Source organism: Sceloporus occidentalis, unplaced genomic scaffold (genome assembly GCF_023333645.1).
Source record: "Sceloporus occidentalis isolate IW3139 unplaced genomic scaffold, rSceOcc1.0.p SCAF_224, whole genome shotgun sequence".
NCBI classification, from domain to species: domain Eukaryota; kingdom Metazoa; phylum Chordata; class Lepidosauria; order Squamata; family Phrynosomatidae; genus Sceloporus; species Sceloporus occidentalis.
This window is the reverse complement of record NW_028317204.1, coordinates 479,776-503,821: the sequence shown is the minus strand read 5'-3', so window position 1 is coordinate 503,821 and position 24,046 is coordinate 479,776. Positions and strand designations below refer to the sequence as shown.

The following is a 24,046-nucleotide window of genomic DNA, read 5'->3' as shown; positions in this document are numbered from 1 at the left end:
CGCCCGGCTCACAATCTCGGTTCCGGTTCATCCCAAAGTTGTTCGATGGGGTTGAGGTTGGGGCTCTGTGCGGCCGGCCAAGTTCTTCCACCAAACTCATCCAACCCATGTCGTTATGGAGCTCGCTTTGTGCGCCAGGCGCAGTCACGCTGGAATAGAAAAGGGTCTTCCCCAAAAATGATCCCACAAAGCTGGAACCCGAGCATTGTCCTAAATGTCTCTGAATGCTGAAGGGGACATTCTAGAATCCTCGAGCTATCCTTGAAGACAAATAAGCATCGACTTTTATGAGATGAGATAAAACTAGCTAGTTGTCCATTAAGTATGATTTATTGATGATATTTATGATATTTAGTCTGTCATAGCACCTGTCAAGAGGAAATTCATTTATTTTTATAGATTTTTTTAAAATAAAATTTGTGAAAAATTTGGGAATTAAAAATACTCCAGATTTTTTTGTTCCGATGCCCCGTTTGGTGTGAATGGCTCTCCCAATCTACATGTGTATTGTTCATTTTTACCCCCATATTAAGACTAAAGATCGCTTTTGTTCCTCCGTTGTATAAACAAATAAACCCATGCATTAGCGCTTGACTGACAGAGATATACAGTGGCTGCAAACAGGCTTCATGCAAATTACTGACGGGAAATTATATTGTCAATCAGGAGAAGGTAACGGAGTCTGACATCAGCCGGCTGAATTACAACCATTTATAAGAGAGCCGTTTACACCCGATATCACCCAGCTACTCAAATCATACTGAGTCCGCTTTACCAAAAGAGAAAAAAAAGAGTTAACATGTGTTGTTTTTCAATTATTAATAATTTTCATATTTTTTTAAAAATATATATTGTTTTAGATCCCCTCGTTTTCTTCCCCAGAGTTAAACGGGTGGTTTTTCAATTATTATCAATTATTTTTATTAGTTTCTTAAATAATTATTTTACACCTCTTCTTGTTTTCTTCTCCAGAGTTAAATGTCTGTTTTTTCAATTATTATCAATTATTTTTATTAGTTTTTTAAATAATTATTTTACATCTCTTCTTGTTTTCTTCCCCAGAGTTAAAACATCTGTTTTTTTTCATTTATTACCAATTTTTTTTATTAGTTTTTTTAAAATAATTGTTCTACATCTCTTAGTGTGCAACATTGTTGCAGAACGTATGGCGCCATTGGTGGATGTTGCTGCCCTCAATAATTTGTTACCTTCTAGGATACTTTTGTTCCTGGAAATATTGAGGGAAAAGTGTAACATCAGGGCAGTTTGTTTGCGTCCTCTTCTAAATTCTATCTTTTTTACTTTATTTTAGGTCGTTAGCAATTGGTCAACAGTACTCTTCTTTGGGGACCCAGCCAATACCGTGTGGGACTATCCCAGGTCTAGTGGCCAAGCAGATGCGATTCTGCCGGAATTATATGGAAATCATGCCCAGCGTAGCAGAAGGTGTCAAAATCGGAATTCAAGAATGTCAACACCAATTCCGAGGGAGACGGTGGAACTGCACGACGGTCAATGACAACCTGGCCATCTTTGGACCTGTGTTAGATAAAGGTATGTCCTCCATAAAGTCGCGATAACATGGTAGGCTATGGATACTAGAAACATAGAATCTGCTGGCGGAGCAGCCCAGTCCGGCAAAGACTCAAACCTTAATCAGTCGTTGGTCTCCTCTTAGCTTCAGGAGCCGTATGTCTATCCCATGCATTCAACCTAAACCCACCAACCAACGTGAATCTTAATAATTCCCATGGCTTGAAAAATATATTTGGGTTGAGATAATAATAATTAGTTTAAGAATAAAGACATTCAGCTTGAGATTTTCAGGATGGAGTCAGCTATTTCCTGATGTACCCTGGCTTTCTACCTCTACTCAGTGATAAATTTACCTTCGGAGCTTCCCTAGACCAAATCTGCTGCCCCATCCTTGCTACTGGATGTCGGAATATGATGTCATATCGCGGCTTTCTGCTTTCAAAGGAAGCGTGGTGTAGAGGGAAATGATGTGCTGACTCGGCACAGCCTTCCATAGGGTTCATGGCCTGGTTGGGTAGATCGGTGATCTCCATTTTTAACCAGCCCATTGAGTAGTGGCGTTGCAGGAAACCTGGGGCTCCATGTTTTGCCACCTCCTGGACCAAGTCGACCTAGACCAGTATACACCACTGCCTCTGCTCCCTCGCCCGGCCCTAGCACCTGCATTGTTAGTATGAGTTTCTCACTGTTCTCCATACCACGGGCACCACATGACACGGTGCCACAATCGGACAGAGTTACGTAATCTCAGTTTGTTCGTTCTTGCTTGTTTCACTTTTTTTTTTTTTTTTTTTTTTTTTAGTTCTGATCAAAGCCTTCGAAATGTAATAATTATCTTATTAATTTGGATCATTATAGATCAACAAGAGTTTCGAGTTACAAAGAGATTAGTAACCGAGCCACGGGCAATTCCAGAATTGCTCTTTAGTCGTCCAAACTTTCTGTGTCATTTAAGAAAAAGTGGAACATGTGGGATGAAAGAGCTCTCCGCCAAATTTAACAGTTACTCTTTGTAAAGGACTTGTGCTCCTGCCCCGAGATCAAGGATTCAGCATCAAATCAAACAGATGTTCTATTCACTCGTCATATAGAATCTTTTAATTCTCCCCCCTTATTATATTAGTTACACTTCATTATCAAGACATCGCGTTCTATTCCAAGCTAAATATTATATTTGGGATAATAGTTCTACATTCTTTAATTATGAGAGGAGTCTTAGATTAAAAAGCATTGAACAAGAATAACGAATACCACGACAGATTAAAAAAAAAAAATCTTGGTTGTTATGGTTACCGAGAGATCCCAGATGTCTCTTTATGTCTTAATTGAAATTATGCTCACTTGAGATAAGTTTGAAATATTTAAAATGTATCCGATCCGTCTGCCAAAAACCGAAATATCCATCAATTCCATTTTCTGTATTTCATGAAGTTTTATATATTCATTATATTACAATGGTTGTAATTGGTCAAAATGTTTTGGTTTTTTTTGTTTTTTTAAATTAAAAAAAAAACATTTCCACTGAAAATCCTTCTGGTTTTTGTTTGTGTAAAATAATTGGAGAATTTTGATATTTGTGAAATTTTGTACTATACAAACCAAAAGGGATCACAAATAATAAAAATCCAAGAAGTGATGAATAAAGATTATTTCAGTAGGTTTACTTTGTAAAATTAGAGTGGCGACAAAGGACATAAAGGAGCATTTTGAATATCTTTGGCGTATAGGAAAACTAGGGGGCTGCCTAGGCCGATGACTTAATGCAGGAAGCCACCATGAGGTTCTTCAACACCATTCATGAGAACTTTCTGGGCTGGACCTGGAGTCTCCGGGCGAAGTCCTTCCCTGGGTCTCCAAGTCAGTGTCCACTTTCCACAGCTCCCCGCCCAGTTCCCGCCCACTAAATGCTTTCTGGGACTAGCCCCTCCCCCACACGAAGCCACTCCCCCAGAAGACATGGAAGACGTGGGAGTTCCACACTATGGGTACAAGAAATGTAGTTCACCTAGAGGCGGCTCGTTCGCTGACACAGCAATTTGCAAAGTCTTCTTGTGCTTTATTTCCACCCTTCTGGGCCTTCCTGGGGTTATAAGTTCTCATTACTTACATATAATACTAAATGTAACGCAGTGTCCCCAGAACCGAGGGTGCGCCTTTAAAAATAAATATATTTCAAATAAAAAAATCTCCTTTGTAGTAAATTTGGTCAATTTGAACCACCGTTCAAAAGTTTGGGGTCACTCACATGAAACAAGGAAATTTCTGTCTGTAACATAATTGCAAAAGGCTTTCTAACGATCCATTAGCCTTTTAAACTTAAACTTGGATCAGTGAACACAACGTGCCATTGGAGCACAGGAGTGATGGGAGTGATAAAGGGCCATTGGAGCACAGGAGTGATGGGAGTAATAAAGGGACGTTGGAGCACAGGAGTGATGGGAGTGATAAAGGGCCATTGGAGTACAGGAGTGATGGGAGTGATAAAGGGCCATTGGAGCACAGGAGTGATGGGAGTGATAAAGGGCCTTTGGAACACAGGAGTGATGGGAGTGATAAAGGTCCGTTGGAACACAGGAGTGATGGGAGTGATAAAGGGCCGTTGGGACACAGGAGTGATGGGAGTGATGAAGGGCCATTGGAGCACAGGAGTGATGGGAGTGATAAAGGGCAGTTGGAACACAGGAGTGATGGGAGTGATAAAGGGCCATTGGATCACAGAAGTGATGGGAGTGATAAAGGGCCGTTGGAACACAGGAGTGATGGGAGTGATAAAGGGCCATTGGAGCACAGGAGTGATGGGAGTAATAAAGGGACATTGGAACACAGGAGTGATGGGAGTGATAAAGGGCCATTGGACCACAGGAGTGATGGGAGTGATAAAGGGCCATTGGAGCACAGGAGTGATGGGAGTAATAAAGGGACGTTGGAACACAGGAGTGATGGAAGTGATAAAGGGCCATTGGAACACAGGAGTGATGGGAGGGATAAAGGGCCTCTGTACGCCAATAGAGAGATTCCATTAAAAATCAGCCACAATAGTCATTTACAACATTAACCCCATCTTTGCTGGATTCTGATCCATTTTATGTTACAAAATATGCTTTTCTTTCAAAAACTAGGACATTTCCCAGTGACCCCAAACTTTTGAACTATATATATATATATATATATATATATATATATAAATCCTAACTTTTACCTAGTTCAATATTATTTTATTAAAAACATTTTTTTTTCTCTTTTAATAAATATCACAATATCACAATTGCTTTGTGCGGCGTGAAAAGGAGGCGCATTCTGTGCGCGTTACTCACTTCCAGCCTCCTTCTTTTTGAAGAGTGTGGAATGAGCCTTCACCCTGACAGCTGGACAGAGGAAAGGCCGACGCTTATTGTGGGCGAGTAGCTTTTAATGAACTCCCGAAGAATGATGGGGAAGAAATGAGAGTTTCCTTGTAACCAAACAGCCTCTCGCTGCCGTCTCATTGTGGTGCTAATACGGCAGGTCTCTCCCACCGCTTTGGCCGTCCTAAATGGCAGGACAGAGGGGGGTCATCAGATGGTCTTATAGGTCCTCGGCTTTAGTTAAACAATCTGATTTGACGAGGGTCACCGATGGCCTAATAATGTCAAAGATCAAGCTAACTGGATTATCTGCTTTGTTAAGAAATGCTCGGAGCTTTTGAGTTGCGAAGAGGTGAACTCGCTCGTTATAGTTCACCATTCACGATGACGTGAGACGGGGTTGTTTCTTTTATAATGGATCGTCTATACATAGAAAATATACAGGCGCATGCGTTACCCTGACAATTTTTTTTTTATTTGAAGCAAAAAATATTTTGCTACATAATATCCCCCGTAACATTGTAATGTCTTACAATTAATTAATTAATAGGATTTTTTTTTGACATTTTTTTAAACATTTAAGGAGATTTTTACTATGAACTGGCTAGATTTACTTTCTTTTTTTGATGTCAAAAAAGAATTTATTAATTAAAAAAAAGGTTTTTTTTTTAGCATGACATCATACTGCTTCACAAAAAATAATTGAAATATTTTTTTTGTACCAAAAGAAGTCTTTTTTTTTGCTGTTGTAACAGTTTTGTAGAAAATCATTTTTCATGTTGCTGTAGGAGGCTTTGGTATTTTTATAACAGAAAACGATATGCATTTCAGAATTTATACAGTGGATATATTTAGAAATGTCACGCGATTACTACATTTTTCAGATACTTGAGTCATAGCCTGAGAAAATTCCCTCTTGCTTTTCCTGAGATTTGTTTCTTTATTTTTTTACCAAAACTATTCAGATAATATTTTTTTTACAAAAAATATTATGTTTTAGTGCAATGTGGGTTTTTTTTTTATGGAATACAATTTTCCCCCGAATTTGTTTCATTTTTCCCCCGTAATTTTGCTGATGCAGAATGTTAAAAATAAAACTAGTAATATGATACCTTCCTCATAGAATAATAGGGAAAAAAAGTCAAACGCAAAAATGATCAATCACATGCCCTACTGATACAGAAAGAACATTCCAAATCAGTTAAACATTTTGAGAATTTGAATGAAAAATAGCTGCTGTAATGACACATTTTTGAAATTAATTGAATATTACTTTACACAAGAAAAATGCCAGCAACTAGGAAATTACGAATTAATTAAATGTATCCGATATATAAATTTATTTTAGTGCGAAGAGATACATTTGATAAATTCCAAATTCATTTTTTTAAAATTAAAATTTGACATGAAGTTTGGGATTCTTTACAAATTGTATATTTCCTGTAGATTTTGAATTTAAAAATGAAGGCAATTTACCCTATGAGACATGCCTGGGACAGAGGTGATAATCCTTTACGCAAATATAGTGAATCGCAACAGCAAGGGCAGTAAAGATACAGAATCCACATCCTATAAATAGACAGGAATGGGTCTTTTTAAGGATGGAAGGCACACTATAGTCATTTCTCTTCAGGGTTAACAAATACGTAAATTAGCGGAAGTGATAGTATAACCTCAATGGAGTTCATTTTTTAAAATATAAGTCAAAATACATAAAGTTAAATAATTATAAGTTAGAAATAGAGATCCCCCCCCCCGTGGTTTACACTAATAGAACCTACGAAATGGTGTTTACATATTTAAACAAGCACTATAAAAGTGTTATAAAAGGCATTTTAAAATCCTGTTCTTAGGATCTGCATGATTATTCCTCCCCAGATGAATACAAGAAAATACATTTGTATTTTACTCCGATTTTTTCTTTCATTAGCATTTTCACAACCCAACTTTTTACATATCATTTTATTATATTTTTAGATTTCTATACTCAGACGCGACACTTGTATTTTTCCAATGTATGGAAGCACGTATAATGGCTTTTTGTCTAAAAGATATATAAATAAAGAAAATCTAAAATTAAAAAAAAAAGTTAAATATGATAGATATATATATATATATATATAAAATAACAATTATGATACATGTAACATATGTATAATATTTTTAACAGCATGATCAATATCACATGCTATAAGTGATCCTATTTATCAGGGCAGATTTGTTTCCAATAGAGAAAAGCACTAATTGAGTCATAATTATTGATCCATATATTTAATTTAGTAATTTAATCTGCATAGTTTCCATAGAATAACTACAGATCCACAGAATTCCCTAAGGAATCATCGTAGTTTTTTTTTCTTTTCATAATTTCTTCTAAAAATTTAAATAAATTGGATTTTTTAAAAAAAAATAATGTCAGTTCATAAATAACACAAAGTGGGCATCAGCTTCTGACCAATGGGTGCCGCGCTCTCCGCTCATCTCGGATTTCGACAATGGCCGCGCTCCGTCTGCACCGAGTTACGCCAAGTCTTAGCGTGGGAGCTAGCTCGCAAACAAAAGCTAACCGTGGGGGGAAATAATCAGCATCGCATTGTTAAGAAAGCTCCTCGATTTCCAATGAGCTGCCGGGACGCCAAAACAAAGAACACCCAACACCCCCCCGACACGAAATGAAAGGGACGTGAATCTATTTTATCCTTCACAGCTGGGTTATTAGGAAGAAATTACATAAAATCTCAGTTTTTTACTTACATTTGAAAGACATGAAAATATTTGTTTTGGGGTTTTTTTCGAAAAAAAAAAAAAAGGGAAAAAAAATACAAACAGTATAGGATCGCCCATTTTTACAGGTGTTCTACATGTAAAATATCATCACATGATGATATTAAATATAGAAAAAGGGGAAATTTTATTAAATAGGAAACTTTTCCTTTAGCGTAGAAACGTTTATTCATGAAAATGACCTATAACTATGTTGGGGATAATGGCTATTTTATCACAGGGAAGTTCTCTCCCTTCTCACCACCTCCCCCATTAAAAATGTTGTCTGTTCCAGTTAGCAATAATCAGCAACTAAATAGGGGAGAGATAAGTTAACGGGGAGGAATAATCATGCAGATCCTGAAATGTATATAGAAACACTCTATTTAGTGAATCGCACCTATAGCGTTTAGGGGAAGCGACAGATCCACTTTAAGTCTGCATTGGTTTGTTTTTTTAGCGTGACGCACGGCAGCCACGTGGCTTCATTTCATCACAAGTGCCGAACGATGCTCGCATTTTTACTTTTTCCGATATGGAAACTCTTTGTAGTCGTGTAGGGATTACCCCGGGGCAAATACTAGGGTCGCTTCACGGCTTTAACCGTATGTCATTAACAAACATAGTTATAGTAGCCAGTTATAGTATTGGGTAGAATTCTGGAGACCCCATTTCACTATATTAGCTTCTACCACATCAGCTGGAAGGCTGTTCCACAAATCTACCACCCTCTTTCTCCCATCCCATCTAACCCCATGACCCTTTAGTATTAGATTCTGGTCTTTTGTTGTAACTTTTCTCCTATTTTGAGATAAACTTCCTTCCCGTCCTTTGTTAAATTACTTCATGTATTTAAATGTCTCTCCTATCCTCTCTCTCTCTCTCTCTCTCTCTCTCTCTCTGTCTTCTCTTTCCTCTCTCCCATCTCTCTTCTATCTCTCTCTCCCTTTCTCTTCTACCTCTCCTCTCTCTTTGTCTTCTCTTTCCTCTCTCCCATCTCTCTCTCTCTCTCTCTTTTTCATCTTTCTCTTCTCTTTTCTTCCCTCCCTCTTGCTCTCTCTCTCTTCTATCTCTCCTCTCTCTTCTCGCTCTCGTCTCCCCCCCCCCCAGAAGGACATATTGCGTTCCCTCAGTCTTTTATTTTGGTCTGACTCTCTCTGTCTATTTTCGTGATAGAAATCCCTCCTCTGTAACAATAACAGAGACGTAGTATCTAGAATCGGCCGCGCCGTGCGATGTTCTGCAGAGTTGCGTCCGACCCGCGCGTTCCGTACGGCGAATGGCGCTCTCGCTGTATTTCAAGTTCTGACATTAAAAGCATATTTCTCTCTCTCTTTGTGCTGTTCCTGGAAAGGTAGTTAGGGCATTAACAGCCTTTCCTATAATTTAATGGGTAACGAACGTCTGGACTTGTTTCGCAATCAAAGTAAGTCACGGAAAAATAATAAAAGTCTTCCAAACCCCAAATCGTAAGGTAGGAACGTATATCAAATGATCGTATGGGACGTGTTTAACCCTCGCCTCAAACCCATTCTCTTAAATTCAAAAGAGATGGTTTGGGGGTAAATTTTGAGATGGGCAGAGTCTTTGTACCAATTGGGCAGAATCTCTGGGTTAATGAACACGTTCGTCGGCGGAAGGGGTAAATATGTGGGGGTGACTGGGCAGATTCTTAGGTTGTCGGAATGAAGAGGTTGATTCTTGGAGTCGCTGGGCGAAGGGGCAAATTCTGCGGGTGTGAGGGTGAATAGGCAGATTCTTGGGGTTTCTAGGTGAAGGGGCAGATGTTGAGGGACTCTTAGGGAAGGGGTAGATCCTCGGGCCGAATGGTCAGATGTATAGTTTCCAAGTTGTGCTGTTTTACAACCAAACATCGCGATTAACAGTAGAGTAATATATATCTTTTAAAAACCTTATGGTCAGCTGATTTAGAGCTTTCACGCGGATGGCGAGATACGGTGGGCACTCCAAGAATTGCGGTACCCGAGCTCTCTGTGTCTGACCAAAAAATGAGTAACAAAAGGCCTCTGAAATCCGATTTTTTAATTCTTTAAATAATGCTTATTTAATTTTATTACAAATAAAAATTAAAATGAAAATAACATTTAAATACAACAAAGCAAAGCATCGGCGAACACCCAGGAAATACTTTCTAAAAGCCCCCATCTGAGGTATAAATATTGACCGTATCTTTGCTTAACCCGCTTCAAGGTCGAAATAACCCAAAAGTAATTTTAATACAATTTAAATATTTATTTCCACGAGTTGTTGCAGTGGCTCATTCTTTGTTCTTTTACTCCCCATGTAGGGTATTTTTCACTCACGCTCACGGTGGCCCCAACTCAGTATAATGACATCCCCATGGTACCAATTTACCCTGCCCCACCCACGGCTCCCCCCTCTACCCATATAATTTGACCTTCATTATCCTGGGGGGGTCTGACCGTCCAACCCTTTTAAATTTCCAACTGCTTCATAGAGCGAGTTTTCTAAAAAGCTCCGATGCCCCATATGGAACCCTGGAATAGAACTCTTTCCGTAACAATAGACCCCGGGATTGCCGGGTGAAAGACATGCGGCTGATCTATAATTGTCCTCATCTTCATAAAACGAGAGTGAGTCCCTTAGAACGCTCTGAAATATTAAAGAGTTTCCTTAATAACGAGAGCGCTAAAAATGGCCTTTGTTGTCTTAGTGTTTTTACAACTCTATAACGGTTCATGAAATATTTAAAACAACACTTCGGAATTTCCATTGTTTGTCTCGTGGGCTTAGAACAGAAGGTATCCCGTTCCTGATTGGCTAGAAAATATGTACCCAAATACCCATAATTCAGAATTTCATGTGAAACCAAAAACGATAAATAAATGAAGACTCTTTTTTGATATTTGAGAGAATTTGAGAGAATTGACTTCTTATGCCACCTAACGATTCGGATTTATAACAGCATTAATAATATATCAATATGGCTGCACCCGATAACAGAACGCGATATGTTTACAACTGTTTCCCTCGGCTGCTGGGCGACGGAATTATACGCTGCACTCTTATAGTGCCACGTGATAACATTGCTGGAACCCAGAAATTAGATCAAAAACTTCTCACGGCCAAAAAAATCGAAAAACATGATATCTCCTTTTTTTTTTTTTTTTTTTTTTATAAATGTAGGATTTTTACAAAGTTTTTGTAAACGCAAAAAAAATGCCCCGCGCTACCTCTGATTTATATTATCTCATTTTCAGGTTTCAACACAAAATGTATAACATTAGAGGATATCTTACAAATAATGATAAGCTCACAGAATGATTAACGTCAAAAAAGTTCCAGAAAATGCTTTAGAACCAAGAAATGTTATCAACGACGCCTCACGGCAAAAAAACTAAAAACGAAATCATGGGTTTTTTTAAATAAATGTGGGATTTTCACAAAATTTCACAATAATTTGCTACGAAAGGTTTCTTTTGCAAACATGTCCTATATGATGTCTCTGATTTATGTTTATCTAAATCCCGTGTTAAAATTAGAGGGTATGTCAAAAACGATGATAAACTAAAAAAATAAATTTTCCCAAATAGTCCCAGAAATGTTATCAAAAGACTTCTCACTGCAAAAATATAAATCCACAATGATCTTTTTATAATTTTCTTATGTCGTTATATGTCTTTTTGTTTTTTTAATATACACAAAAATAATTTCACAAATAATGCTAAACTTTAATATCTTTGGAAAAAGGGGTCCAGATCCATTGAATGCGAAAAAAGCCCAGGAAAATGCGTTGGAACCCCGGAATTTTATCAAGGATCTCTTATGACAAACAAACAAAATATAAAGTCACGATTATCTTTTTTTTATATATAAATTTGGGGATTTTTTTAAAAATCTTGTTGGTATAAAATTAGAGCGTTTCTCACAAATGACGACAAACTTGAATTTCTTCGGTTATTAGAAGTATTCATTGGGGAAATAAAATACTCTGGAACCCAGAAATATTACGAAAGACTTCTTACAGAAAAAAAATCCAAAGTCACAATTTTATTTTTAGAATTTTTGGATTTGGAAAAGATTTATATACAACTTTGCTAACTTTTTGAAAACAGAAAATGATAAAATGAGAGGGTTTCCCACAAGTGATGATAAACCTGAATTCCTTGGGTTATTAGAAGGATTCTGATGTATCGACGGATAAAGTGAATTAACAAATGTCGACTTGAGTACCGAACAAAAACCAGCTTTCCATGTGAGTGAATTCCTTGGAGGTGACTTGTTTTAAGGTTCAACAGGGCAGATCTTTAACTAGTCTTCTGAAAAGACTGGGAGGTATCGTTGAATCCAGGTTATGACCCGTAACCCCAAAATGAGAAATTGTTACCACTGGGGTTGTGTTCGGGGGTCCATCCTTTTGATAGAATACGTGTTTCTCTTACCGGCAGGAGGCAATCACACCAGTATTTCATTAACTCCCAGAAAAGGGGGCTGTAAAAAGAGTTGACAGGGGACCTTAGCCCGCACCCCGCTGGGGTCTGCTCGGAGCACAATATCTCAGAGACCATGAGATTAAATTAAAGAGAGGGGTGAAAATGCTTTTCACCATTCACACGGCCTTTAGATTGTTTTATTAAACCAAGTGAATAGGGATTTCCCTTTTAGCCGACAACAGGGCCCTTCCAATGCATAGTTCTAGGTTGCTATGACTTGGATGGTCCTCGCTAATCACTGGCGAGGATGAATTTCATATAAAATACCTTTGGCTATTGTAGGCTTAATGCGGTGTGACAGTGCCAGGACAAAGGGGGATTCATGCACCCAGCAGGTAATAAGAACCATTTGCAATACCAACCGCTCGGGGTGAAGAAGAGGCAAATCGCGTGGTCGGGTCACTAAGACATAGCTTCGCATTGCGTTCTCAGGTGGGCTTGGAATATTCCTTTTTTTTCCAAGACGATTTCTTCCAATCGTGGGATTTTCCTTCGTGGGTCCCATCCCTCTTAGCTCTTTTTTCTCCCCTTATCCTTTTTAACTTATGGTAAACTAGTATTTTGGAACACCCCACGGAGTTGTATCTACACACAGGAGAAGATTTTTGTTGGTATTACCTGATATAATCCAGGAAGCCCCTTCTTACGTTACATTTTACGATTTAAGAGGTGCGGAAATTTTGCCTCATTCATTATTTTTTTCAGGGAATGCTAAATTGTCATGAGACACAAAACGAGGCACAGATAGGTTGTTGACATACAAGCTGAAAAAACGTCTTAAGAGTTACATTATTCTATGAAATTAAACCTTCAGAGAAAAGGAATAAAATAACAAATCTGGTTATAGAATGGCTCAGTCTTACTTACCCAGCCAGACACTCTGACTAATGAAAGTCTATGGAGGAAAGGACTTCATTAGCATCGCCATAAAGCATCAGCTCAGTGCGGTGTTTGAGCCGGGAAAGTCACCCAAAATATCACATGACTGACAGCAACGGCGGCTCCAGGTCTGCAAATAAAGTGAGTTTATTGGGACAAAACGAGATAAAATCATTGTATACAGCGCTGGGGGTTATATTACTGTATACAGTGCTGGGGGGTTATATTATTGTATACAGCGCTGGGGGGGTATTACTGTATACAGCGCTGGGGGTTATATTACTGTATACAGCGCTGGGGGGTTATATTATTGTATACAGCGCTGGGGTTATATTACTGTATACAGCACTGGGGGTTATATTACTGTATACAGCGCTGGGGGTTATATTACTGTATACAGCGCTGGGGGGTTATATTACTGTATACAGCGCTGGGGGTTATATTACTGTATACAGCGCTGGGGGGTTATATTACTGTATACAGCACTGGGGGGTTATATTACTGTATACAGCGCTGGGGGGTTATATTACTGTATACATTGCTGGGGGGTTATATTACTGTATACAGCGCTGGGGGTTATATTACTGTACAGGGGCGTAACTAGACGCCTCAGGGCCCGGGTGCGAGAGTCTGTTAAGGGCCCCCCCACCCCCCCCAAAAAAACATGATTTTTACCCAACAATTTTTTTTCAACAAATTCAACAAATTCAATTTACATATTGAATTATATCTGTAAAAAAATCAGAGAAAAAGGGGCGCATGTACAAAGGGCATAATCCAGGGGTGTCCAAGTTTTTTCTGCAGTGGGCCACTTCATCAGAATTGTATACATGCGCGGGCCGCACTCATTTTTCACTGTGACAAAAAATATGGCCTTTAATAAAATATGCAGATTAAAATAAAGTAAAATGACACAAAACCTTTACTCTTCCTCTCACTGATTTCTGGGCCTTGAAAGTTTTGCGACTACAAATTCAGGATTCCCTAGATTTATTCTAGGGATGAACTAAAATGAAAATTCTGGACCAAAACATTCAGGGTTCACTTAGCCAAAACTGAAAATGACCCCCACCTTTAAAAATAATAATAAAAACTCACATGTTTAATAAAAGTAGGTAACACACAATTGGACAAAATTAGCAATATGACTTGGCATGATAGGAGTGTGATTGCTAACAGTAGTCACAGTCCCATCATGCCTAGGTTCCAGCACTTACACATCCATCCAGTAAATGCTGGAACCTAGGCATGATGGGACTGTGATTGCTGTTAGCAATCACACTCCTATCATGCCAAGTCAGCCAATACACGCTGGTACAGGGTGGCTGTAAGTGATGTGCAGACCCCATACTGCTGGCAGCATCAATACACAAGGGGGGCAGCTAGCCAGGTTTCAGCATGTACTGGCTGACTTGGCATGATAGGAGTGTGATTGCTAACAGCAATCACAGTCCCATCATGCCTAGGTTCCAGCACTTACACATCCATGCTATCACACACACACTCATTTATTCATATAATCATTCATTCACAGATTCATTCCCTCAATCACACACACTCATTCAAACACCCTCCCCACCCCCTTACCTGCACTGCAGCTCCTCGATGCCGCTCACAGACTTCAGCAGGGGGCGCGGCCTCCCTCTGCCTTCTCTGCTAAAGCACAGAGGAAGTAGGATGTCACGTGAACTCCGCTTCCTCTGTGCAGTTCAGAAGACCCTCCCACAAGTAAGTAGCAGGGCTTGAGGTGCGGCTCGCGTAAGATCGGTTGCCCTGGCTGCCGATCTTACGCGGGCCGCACCTCGAGGTCTCCTCGAGGCCGCATGTTGGACGCCCCTGCCTTATTTAAAAAAAAAAACGGAAAAAAGATTTCGGGCGGCCCCTTGGCTTGGGCCCCCCTGCCGCCGGGGCCCGGTCGCAGTCGCAACCCCTGCGACCCCGGTAGTTCCGCCACTGTTACTGTATACAGCGCTGGGGGGTTATATTACTGTATACAGCGCTGGGGGTTATATTATTGTATACAGCGCTAGGGGTTATATTACTGTATACAGCGCTGGAGGTTATATTACTGTATACAGCGCTGGGGGGTTATATTACTGTATACAGCTCTGGGGTTATATTACTGTATACAGCGCTGGGGGTTATATTACTGTATACAGCGCTGGGGGTTATATTACTGTATACAGTGCTGGGGGTTATATTACTGTATACAGTGCTGGAGGTTATATTACTGTATACAGCGCTGGGGGTTATATTACTGTATACAGCGCTGGGGGTTATATTACTGTATACAGTGCTGGAGGTTATATTACTGTATACAGCGCTGGGGGTTATATTACTGTATACAGCGCTGGAGGTTATATTACTGTATACAGTGCTGGAGGTTATATTACTGTATACAGCACTGGAGTTTAATTTTTTTCCATGTCATTATTTTCCTAAAGTGCAGAAAAATCCATCTTTTCATTAGGCATTTGGCGAGGTTTCTTTAAGCCCTGTTTAACCCTTTCTGTGTAGACCGCTGAAGCCAAGCAAAGAGTTTCTTTATCATGCGACTACCTAGGGTCTGAAAAAATATAAATAGTTCCTAAGTAAAATATCAACATTGCCAAGAGTTCTGTTTGTAGAAACCAGAATGGGAAAGAGAGAGAGATCCAGCTCTTCAAAACAAAGCGTTTTATGTGTCAGGAGCTCCCCCATGGCGACATTTATCCTGAAGCTAATCAGATATCTAAATGTTGGCTCCGGAAGATTAAACGGAGTTAAGTACCAGGTCTTAATGGGATGGTTCAGGTACAGGGGAAGTGCTGCAGTTTCAGTGACATCTTCTGTCAACGTCTGCTTCACTTTCCAAAAGCTTTGCTATGTTACGGACTTCACTGCTAAATGACCGTCCCAGCAGTGGAAGCACCCCGAGCTTCACCAGGATTTTCTGTATTATGATAAATGTGTGATTTCTCTTATTTTTTCTTTAAATACATAAAAAAACAACCTAGACTCTGCTGGCAAATCGTCCTTCTTCCGCCCCCGTCTAGTCGCCCGTTTCTCCTGCTGTAAAGACCCAAACCTTAATCAGTCGTTGGTCTCGTCTTAGATGCAGGAGCCATTATGCCGATCCCATGCATGTTTAAATTGCTTTACTGTATTACCCTCTACCACCTCTGCTTAGAGACTGTTCCATTTAAGTAAAATTGCAAACTTAATTGTTACCCCAATTCACAAAGGTCCTGTAATTAGGGTGACTTCATGTCCCAGATAACTCGGGTCAGTACCGATTAGAATGCCAGTGTTACGGGCATTCTAATCCCGCTCTGTCCTCCGTGATGCTGTTACCCGGTTTGTCTTTCTTTCCAGTAGTTGTCATCAGCGGAGCACTGGCCAGAAATTAAGTGCATTACAGAGATTAATTCTGTTTGGCTTCAACTAAGAGCTCTCCTCACCCTTTCCTCGCTGGAGGGGGTGTAAAAAATACCAGCGAGAGATCTATGATTCACATCAACCGATCCTCAAGCACAGATCTGATCGTTTTCCTGTCTCCGGAGCATGTCCTTATTTGTTTTCGCTAACTCCCTCATTTTATATGACATATCTGCTGTCATAATGTATTTGCTTTTTCCGAATGACAGTCTTTGGCATCAATCCTCTCTCATCCCGATACGTTTATAAAAAAATCTCAGCTTCGCAGGTAATGACTGACAAGCCGGAAACGTTGTGAGTTCATCCCAGGGGAATCATATTTATAGCCTGTTTTGTAATGGAGGCTGCCGGTGTAGAAACGAGTTGCCGTACATGATGGGTTATCTCTGGAGACATTCTTTACTTGAGGCTACTTGAGGTCTTGGGGGACAGTCGGGCGTACCCTGACCCCCCATTAGGAGCAATTATATTAACAATAATTGTTTTAGAGGATTTAAAAAAAATTATGGACAATTTGACCCCATGGAGGCTGTAAGGTTCTACATGCTTTCATCATCTTAATACTTTCTTGAGAAGCTTTCCTTTCCTTAAAAACGTAAGTTTATAAGTATTTTGGAGAATTTTAATCAATGTAACTTTTTTTTTTATTCACAGCGACAAGAGAGTCGGCCTTCGTCCACGCGATAGCCTCAGCCGGAGTAGCCTTCGCCGTAACAAGATCATGCGCCGAGGGCTCTGCCACCATCTGCGGTTGTGACAACCATCACAAAGGACCCCCAGGGGAAGGCTGGAAGTGGGGGGGCTGCAGCGAAGATATGGATTTTGGAAGTATGGTGTCCCGGGAGTTTGCGGACGCTCGTGAAAACAGACCAGATGCGCGATCTGCGATGAACAGACACAACAATGAAGCTGGAAGAACAGTAAGGACATTTTCCATCATCTACAATGATCGGGGGGGGGGAATGCGTTTTGGCTCATGGAGTATATTTATAGTTTTGCTGTTTTTTCAAATTCATTATGATAAATGCATGCCATTGTTCATAACATTTTTAACTATATTTTTTATTATATTTATTTTTTTATTTTATTATTATTTTTTTTATTATTATATTTATTTTTTTATTTTATTATTTTTATTTTTTTTATTATATTTATTTTTTTATTTTATTATTAAAATTTTTTTTTTCCAAAATCAATTTTAGGAATGCACACCATTGTAGGATAAAATGTTATTTGTTTTTTTTTTCCAGAATTTAGCTTTAAACCCAAATATTACTTTACCTTATGCCATTGTATTTTTTTTTTTTTATTCTATAGTCCATCACGGATCATAGACACCTAAAGTGCAAATGCCACGGACTTTCTGGAAGCTGCGAAGTGAAAACCTGCTGGTGGTCTCAGCCCGACTTCAGGATGGTCGGAGATTACCTGAAGGATAAATACGACAGCGCTTCGGAGATGGTGGTGGAGAAGCACAGAGAATCACGTGGTTGGGTCGAGACCCTGAGACCCAAGTATACTTTCTTTAAGCCGCCGACAGAAAGAGATCTAATTTACTACGAGAGTTCGCCCAACTTTTGTGAACCCAATCCAGAGACTGGATCCTTCGGAACCAGAGATAGGATATGCAACGTGTCCTCCCACGGTATCGACGGATGTGACCTTTTGTGCTGTGGACGAGGTCACAACACGAGGACTGAGAAGAGAAAGGAAAAGTGTCACTGCATCTTCCATTGGTGCTGTTATGTCAGCTGCCAGGAATGCGTAAGGGTATACGACGTCCATACGTGCAAATAGCGCGTCTTTTCGCGCCCCTCGGACTTTCTTATCCAAGACACGGATCTCCAGACGGAGCTCAGTGAGCCTCAGTGGTGGTGCGAAGACGTGACTTTTTGAATAGTGTAGGTCTAACGATTTCTTGTACGCACCTGGAGAGTAACCCTAGTATATCTACTGAAAGCCTGGCTATTTATCGGAACAAAGTGGATTATTGGATACCTAAGGTTCAATGTTTACCTTCACACCACTTTCTGGCAATAATTTGTAAGCGAAGATATACATTTTTCAAAGTATCGAAAAAATACTACTGAACGTTGGACTCCCGTCTCATTGTAAGGGGGACTACAGAGCATGGTGTAAACCATTACGTGTGGACTATACACATTTCCAAATTTCCCAGTTGGATGCTTCATGTATTAATGAACTGTAAGGGGGAATATAAATTCTCTTATTGGATAAACCCAGACCTCACATATTGAAGAATTTAAACAATGCAGCAGAATTGTCAACCTTTTGCCAAAACATAACCAGTTTGCCCTAGTTCGCAATACACCGATAATATGCATTTCTACACAAGGGGAAAAAAATATAATACTAGCTTTTTAGCTTTTAACATTTTTGTGAAGTTTAGGAGAAAGTTGAATTATTTGGAAATATAGTAGTGCTAGGAAGTTATCCAATGAAAGTTCTATTACTCATCAACTAATACTGAGATTAACCAAAAGTGGCTTAATTAACTAACATGGTTCAACCAGCCAAATTCATTGAGATAAGAAAGGGTCATACATTACGGAATTAGGTTGGACACTGCACTTAAATAATTCTCCTCAATTATCATTATGTTAAAAATACAAAATCACTGGTGTTTATTGGAACATACAGAGAACAATATGGTATATTTAGAACACCGGACAAAATGGTCACAACGGCGGAGACACTCATGTCCTTGTATTGTGTCCTATTATTCTCTTAGAATCCGTTTTGACAGTATGTCTCATCCTATGTGGGCTGTGTGTGGCCAATCAGTGGCAAACCAGTCACTTGTGCAAATGGTTGTCACTCTCACTCAGGCTCTCTCACATTCACTCTCTCTCCCTCAATGTCTGCCTACCTTCTTCGCCAACTGCCTCTTCTTGTTCTTCTGACTTTTTTCTTCGTCCGCTTCTCCCGGGTATCAGCTTCGCTAACCAGGCCTGGTTAACACAATTAACACCGGGGGAAGCAGACAAAGAAAGAAGACAGAAGAACAAGAAGAGGCAAGAGAAGATGTGGAGCTGCATAAAAAGGAGACAGGGACAAGGAAATGGTTGGCAGAGAAGATATTGACAGAGAGTGTGAGGGAGCATGAGTGAAAGCGACCTGAAAATGTGAGTGAAAGTGTGAGAAAGAGAGGGAGAGAGTTAGAGAGATTGAGAGAGAGTAAGTAAGAGGGAAAAAACAAGGAATTGCAAATGAAAATTCAGAGCTCGCATCTTTCGTTTTCGTTTGCTTTGACGGGTGTCCCTTCTCATTTTCGAACATTCTTAGAAATGAACAAAATTGGCCAAATTTGATAAAATTTTAATTTGTGCGAAATTTAGAATGCACAAGTCTACCAGTCATGTTGTATGAGAGATGGGAGAGTATGTCCATTTTTCTTAATTTATGGTTAATTCATCAAAATATTGGTAAATTCCAAGTGTCCCGATTATCCGCTGCATCGCTTAATTTGGCTTTATCAAAAGCCTTGGGTGCCAAAAGGGTCAATGCTCGAGGGCATCAAAATTGACAGAGTGAACTACCGATTCTAAATTCAGAAAGCACTCGTCACAATGGATTCTACTTCCCTTTCAAAGCTGCTATCCAACTCATAACTATACAAATATGATTGTTTTCTTTCTATGAAAGAAATTGTTTAGATGTTAGTTTTTGCTTTTTTTAAGAAAAAGATGTGAAGTTTTATACTAATTCATCTTCTGATATTCGTTCACAGTCCATAGAAACGTCTTAATTTTTATTGGAAAACAGGGAGTGTATTAGTTTGAGAGAGCTACTCTCCATGTGCCCAGTTAGATTTTTTGGGGACGGCAAATATTTATAACCTAAGATAAAAGTACTTTTATAGATGAAGATCGTGTGCGAGAAGGGTTTCATTGTCCACCATCAACAAGATTGTCATAGAACGTTATTTCATATTAGTATCTAGATTAATTTCTCAAAGAACTAAAGGGATCACAGTATTAGAAAAAGAAAAGGTCATTGGACTAATCCCTTCTACACTGAGGTGGCCAACAGAAAGTAAAATAATCTTAATTCTGCCTCTGTGACTTTACGCTGACTCGGCTGAGAAGAAAAGCAGGTCCTCCAACATGAAGTCCCAATATTAGATAAGACCCTACCACTTAATGGGATCTAAGAACAGAGTTTTTAAATGTACGTATGGGGGTATCATACTACTGGCTTCAAAGGGTTGGTAAGCCCAGGTCCCAATTTTTTGACCACATGGGTAAAAATAGTGGTGGGATGATCTTGGCCAAGTTCCTACTTTAAGAAGACCTAGAGGTCCCATAGGCATTAACTGACCAGCCTAGAACCCAATGTTTCTTCTGCCTTAGATGATCCCATTCTTTCAACTTAACCCTCCCTGTCTTCTCTCTAATGCACGTAATGTAAAATATTAAATTCCAAAGCTATGTACAAAGTAGGATGCCACCATTTTTTTTGTACTTCTTAAGTTCGATGATTTTTTTTGTATGATTATTTATTTTATGAACAAATGTATATATTAGCGAGAGTATATATTTTCAGAAATAACTTGTCGAGACAGTGTTCTTATCGCTTTGCTAATGTTGTTGTGACCTCAAAGTCTTACTCTGGATTCTAACGACATCACATTAGTCATGGCTTCTGTGTTATAACTGTTTTGATATCTGTATATTGTTAGATGTGTTAACTCTATAATGATAATTAAATATGTATTAATGCAAATTCGGAGTGGTGTGCTCATTGAAAACGGAATGTAACGTTTCCCTTCTATTCTCCTATTTATTATAGCAACTTCTATATGATATCTAGACGCTAGAACTAGGGCCGGACTGACGATCACACGGCAGCCATGGCACTTTAAGGCCAGTGGCCTCCTGATGTAGGTAGTATTTGCAGAATGGTCAGCCCGTGCCTGGTTAGAACACGAGTACACGTTGTTAAAACACTTTCATGAATTTGACATTTCAATCGTCAAGTGTACATTTTTTGCGGGTTAAAGATAAAAAGAGACGTAGCAGAGTCGACAGTCTTGAGGTTCAGATGGAAATTCAAGAAGCTCTTCTATCGCATTTATTCTGCCCGTCACAAATCACGTGATTTTCAATGACTTCTATTGTGGAACATTCAATAGACATTAAAATATGACGTTTACAAAGAAAAGACAAGATTTTTAAAGTTTTAAAGACATCTTCTCATCTGGTGACCCTTCAAACTAAGGTTGTTTATCATGTTCCTTATTCATCTCTTATTCATCTCTTATTCAGCTGTTTTAGCAAAAACATTGGCTGAAAATGTCAAATTCTGGTATACGTGGACTTCATATGACATTTTTAGTTTCATTTGACACTTTTTATTGGGCCAAAACACAAAAATCTAAAGTAACATAACCTTTGAGGGCCTCACCATAAAGTCCTGAATGAGGCCTCTGATGTCCCAAGCGTTTATGTAGCTTTACATCTTTTTCAGCCTCGGCCCGGTCAACTGATGACTTAATTTTTCTCTTAGAAAACACGGCTATATGTATTTTTCTGAACTCATTAGGAGAGGAACCGCAACCAATGGGAAATCATACAATTGTATTCGGAATTTTTATAACAAATTTTACTTGTTAATTTTCTTCCACACCGTGCTAGATATTTGGAATGACATTTAAAAGTTGCGTGAGAGAAGGAAGCAGGTCGTGTAGGTGTAGTGGGAACGAGCTAAAAAAGTGAGCGATGCGCAAGGAATTTGCATGAATCAGATTTCTGATATTTCTTAAGAACGTCTCATTTTCCCAACTGGGACCCGATTCCAAATTTAAATCCGCTCTCCAGCTGATGTGTCTAAAGAGGTACTAATCCCTCCGTGGAAAGTATGAGCTGCGTGGCACAATATACACATAGAAAAAGGACAGTCGTAAGAGAAAAACAATGGCGTCCGGAAGGAGACGAGCTTCTGCTTTAACACTTTAAAAGCCCAATAAACCTTATGCAGGTGGTGTATTCGCCTACTAGGTTTTTTTCATTGTTTTCAATTTTTTTTTATCCTTTAGTCCTAATATTATAGGAATAAATGTGGTTTAAAAAGTAACCCTTGCTTGCCTTGAAAATAACAAAAAAGATGGGGGGGGGTGTTTACATTTTCACCTACTTTCTTAAATTTGGGTCCTGTTAAAAATATTTTGATAATAAGAGAAAGGCCCCCAGAATGAAAATATAGATTTGTATGGTAACCTATTACCATGGAAGCAGCCATTCTTCTCAGAATCTCCAGGATTGTTCCTCCCCATTAAGTTAGCCGTCACCTATTGTTAAGTTGCTGATTGTTGTTGATTGGTACAGACAGCCCTTCTAGGGGTGAGGAGAACAGAGAGAACTTTAGGACAGGAAATTGGTCAGATAATGCTGGCTCTGCCACAGGCTGCCACCGATCTCAAACAAAACAGAAGGCATGAAATAATCTCCAATTTATTATTTATTTATGATTAATATTCACTTCCCTTTGTTTTCTAGTTTTATACATAGTATTTTCCATGGGTATATATAATAAATTATATATAATTTATATAATATTGTCCAGGCACTTCAAGTGAGTCATCTCAGGGTTAACAAAAGACAGCATTTCTCAGAAGATTGGAGCCCTCCATTGTGGGTGTTGAAAGAAAAGAGCATCTCTCTCCTCTCCAACAAGTAATCCTCAACTGTTTTCTGGTGAAATAATTAGCCGAGCCTTTTAATTCCTCCCAGATTTCCTCATTTGACTCAGGGGAACGCTTACAAGGGGAATAAGCTTCTTCTGTATGAGAGCCAGTTGGCAGTCACATCTCTTGGTCTCCTTCTATGATGTGGAGGAACCTTCCATTGGTCCTTGAGAAAAATAATCAGCCTCAATTGTCCTTGTTGGACAAAATAAAAACCAGAATTCTGTTTGTGGCACTGTGAAACTTGCCCCATTCACTTTCAGAACCCAGTTCTTCTTTCAAAAGGTGAAAAAAGCAGCCCGATATCGAGAACCTATGGTGGGGGGGTCATGGCACAAAAAACATGTTTTTATTATTTTCGTTTGCCACCTATGGGATAATTTGGATACATTTATGAAGATATGGCGAAATGGAATCTTACGTCTATATTTATTACAGTCTTGGTTATTACTAGATTTATCACAGACGCTCGACTGGTTCACTGAATTATAAAAATATATATCGCCAAGACTACTAGTCCCTAACTTTTACTCGCAGGGTAGCTAAACCCCATGTTCAGCTGGACCTTGGCCTAGTCTTCCACTTTGGAACAAATGCCAAGGTCAGCTCTGTAGGGTCACCATGTAAAATCAAACTTCAGCTCAACAGACATAAACATTTTTAAAATGGCAATAGCTATGTGAAACCCAATTATATTCATCATTAAATTAAGAAAGAGGCAAAATAATAAATGTTTTGTAGACTGTTGTGTAAAAAGGGTGGCTCAGACATTGTCAACAATTATTGCCATCGGCGCATGCATGTTGAAATGCAATAGGACGGTTGATTGGCATGATGATTGGCATTTTGGAACCACCACTGGGATCAGGTGAGCTATGTACTTGAGCTTCTTTGGGGGAGCCATGTGTATGTCTTTCCATTGCATA

The 24,046-nt window shown here is 39.2% G+C and overlaps 1 protein-coding gene across 1 annotated transcript; it reads left to right on the top strand.

Annotated features, from left to right (window-relative positions):
- Positions 1–1,319: 1,319 nt before the first annotated feature.
- On the top strand, positions 1,320–18,211 carry LOC149276804 (protein Wnt-3a). The gene is made up of 3 exons (XM_089503261.1): positions 1,320–1,554; positions 17,069–17,334; positions 17,732–18,211. The coding sequence occupies exons 1-3, from the start codon at positions 1,398–1,400 to the stop codon at positions 18,209–18,211; spliced, it is 903 nt and encodes a 300-aa protein (XP_089359387.1). The 5' UTR covers positions 1,320–1,397.
- The last annotated feature ends 5,835 nt before the right edge of the window (positions 18,212–24,046 follow it).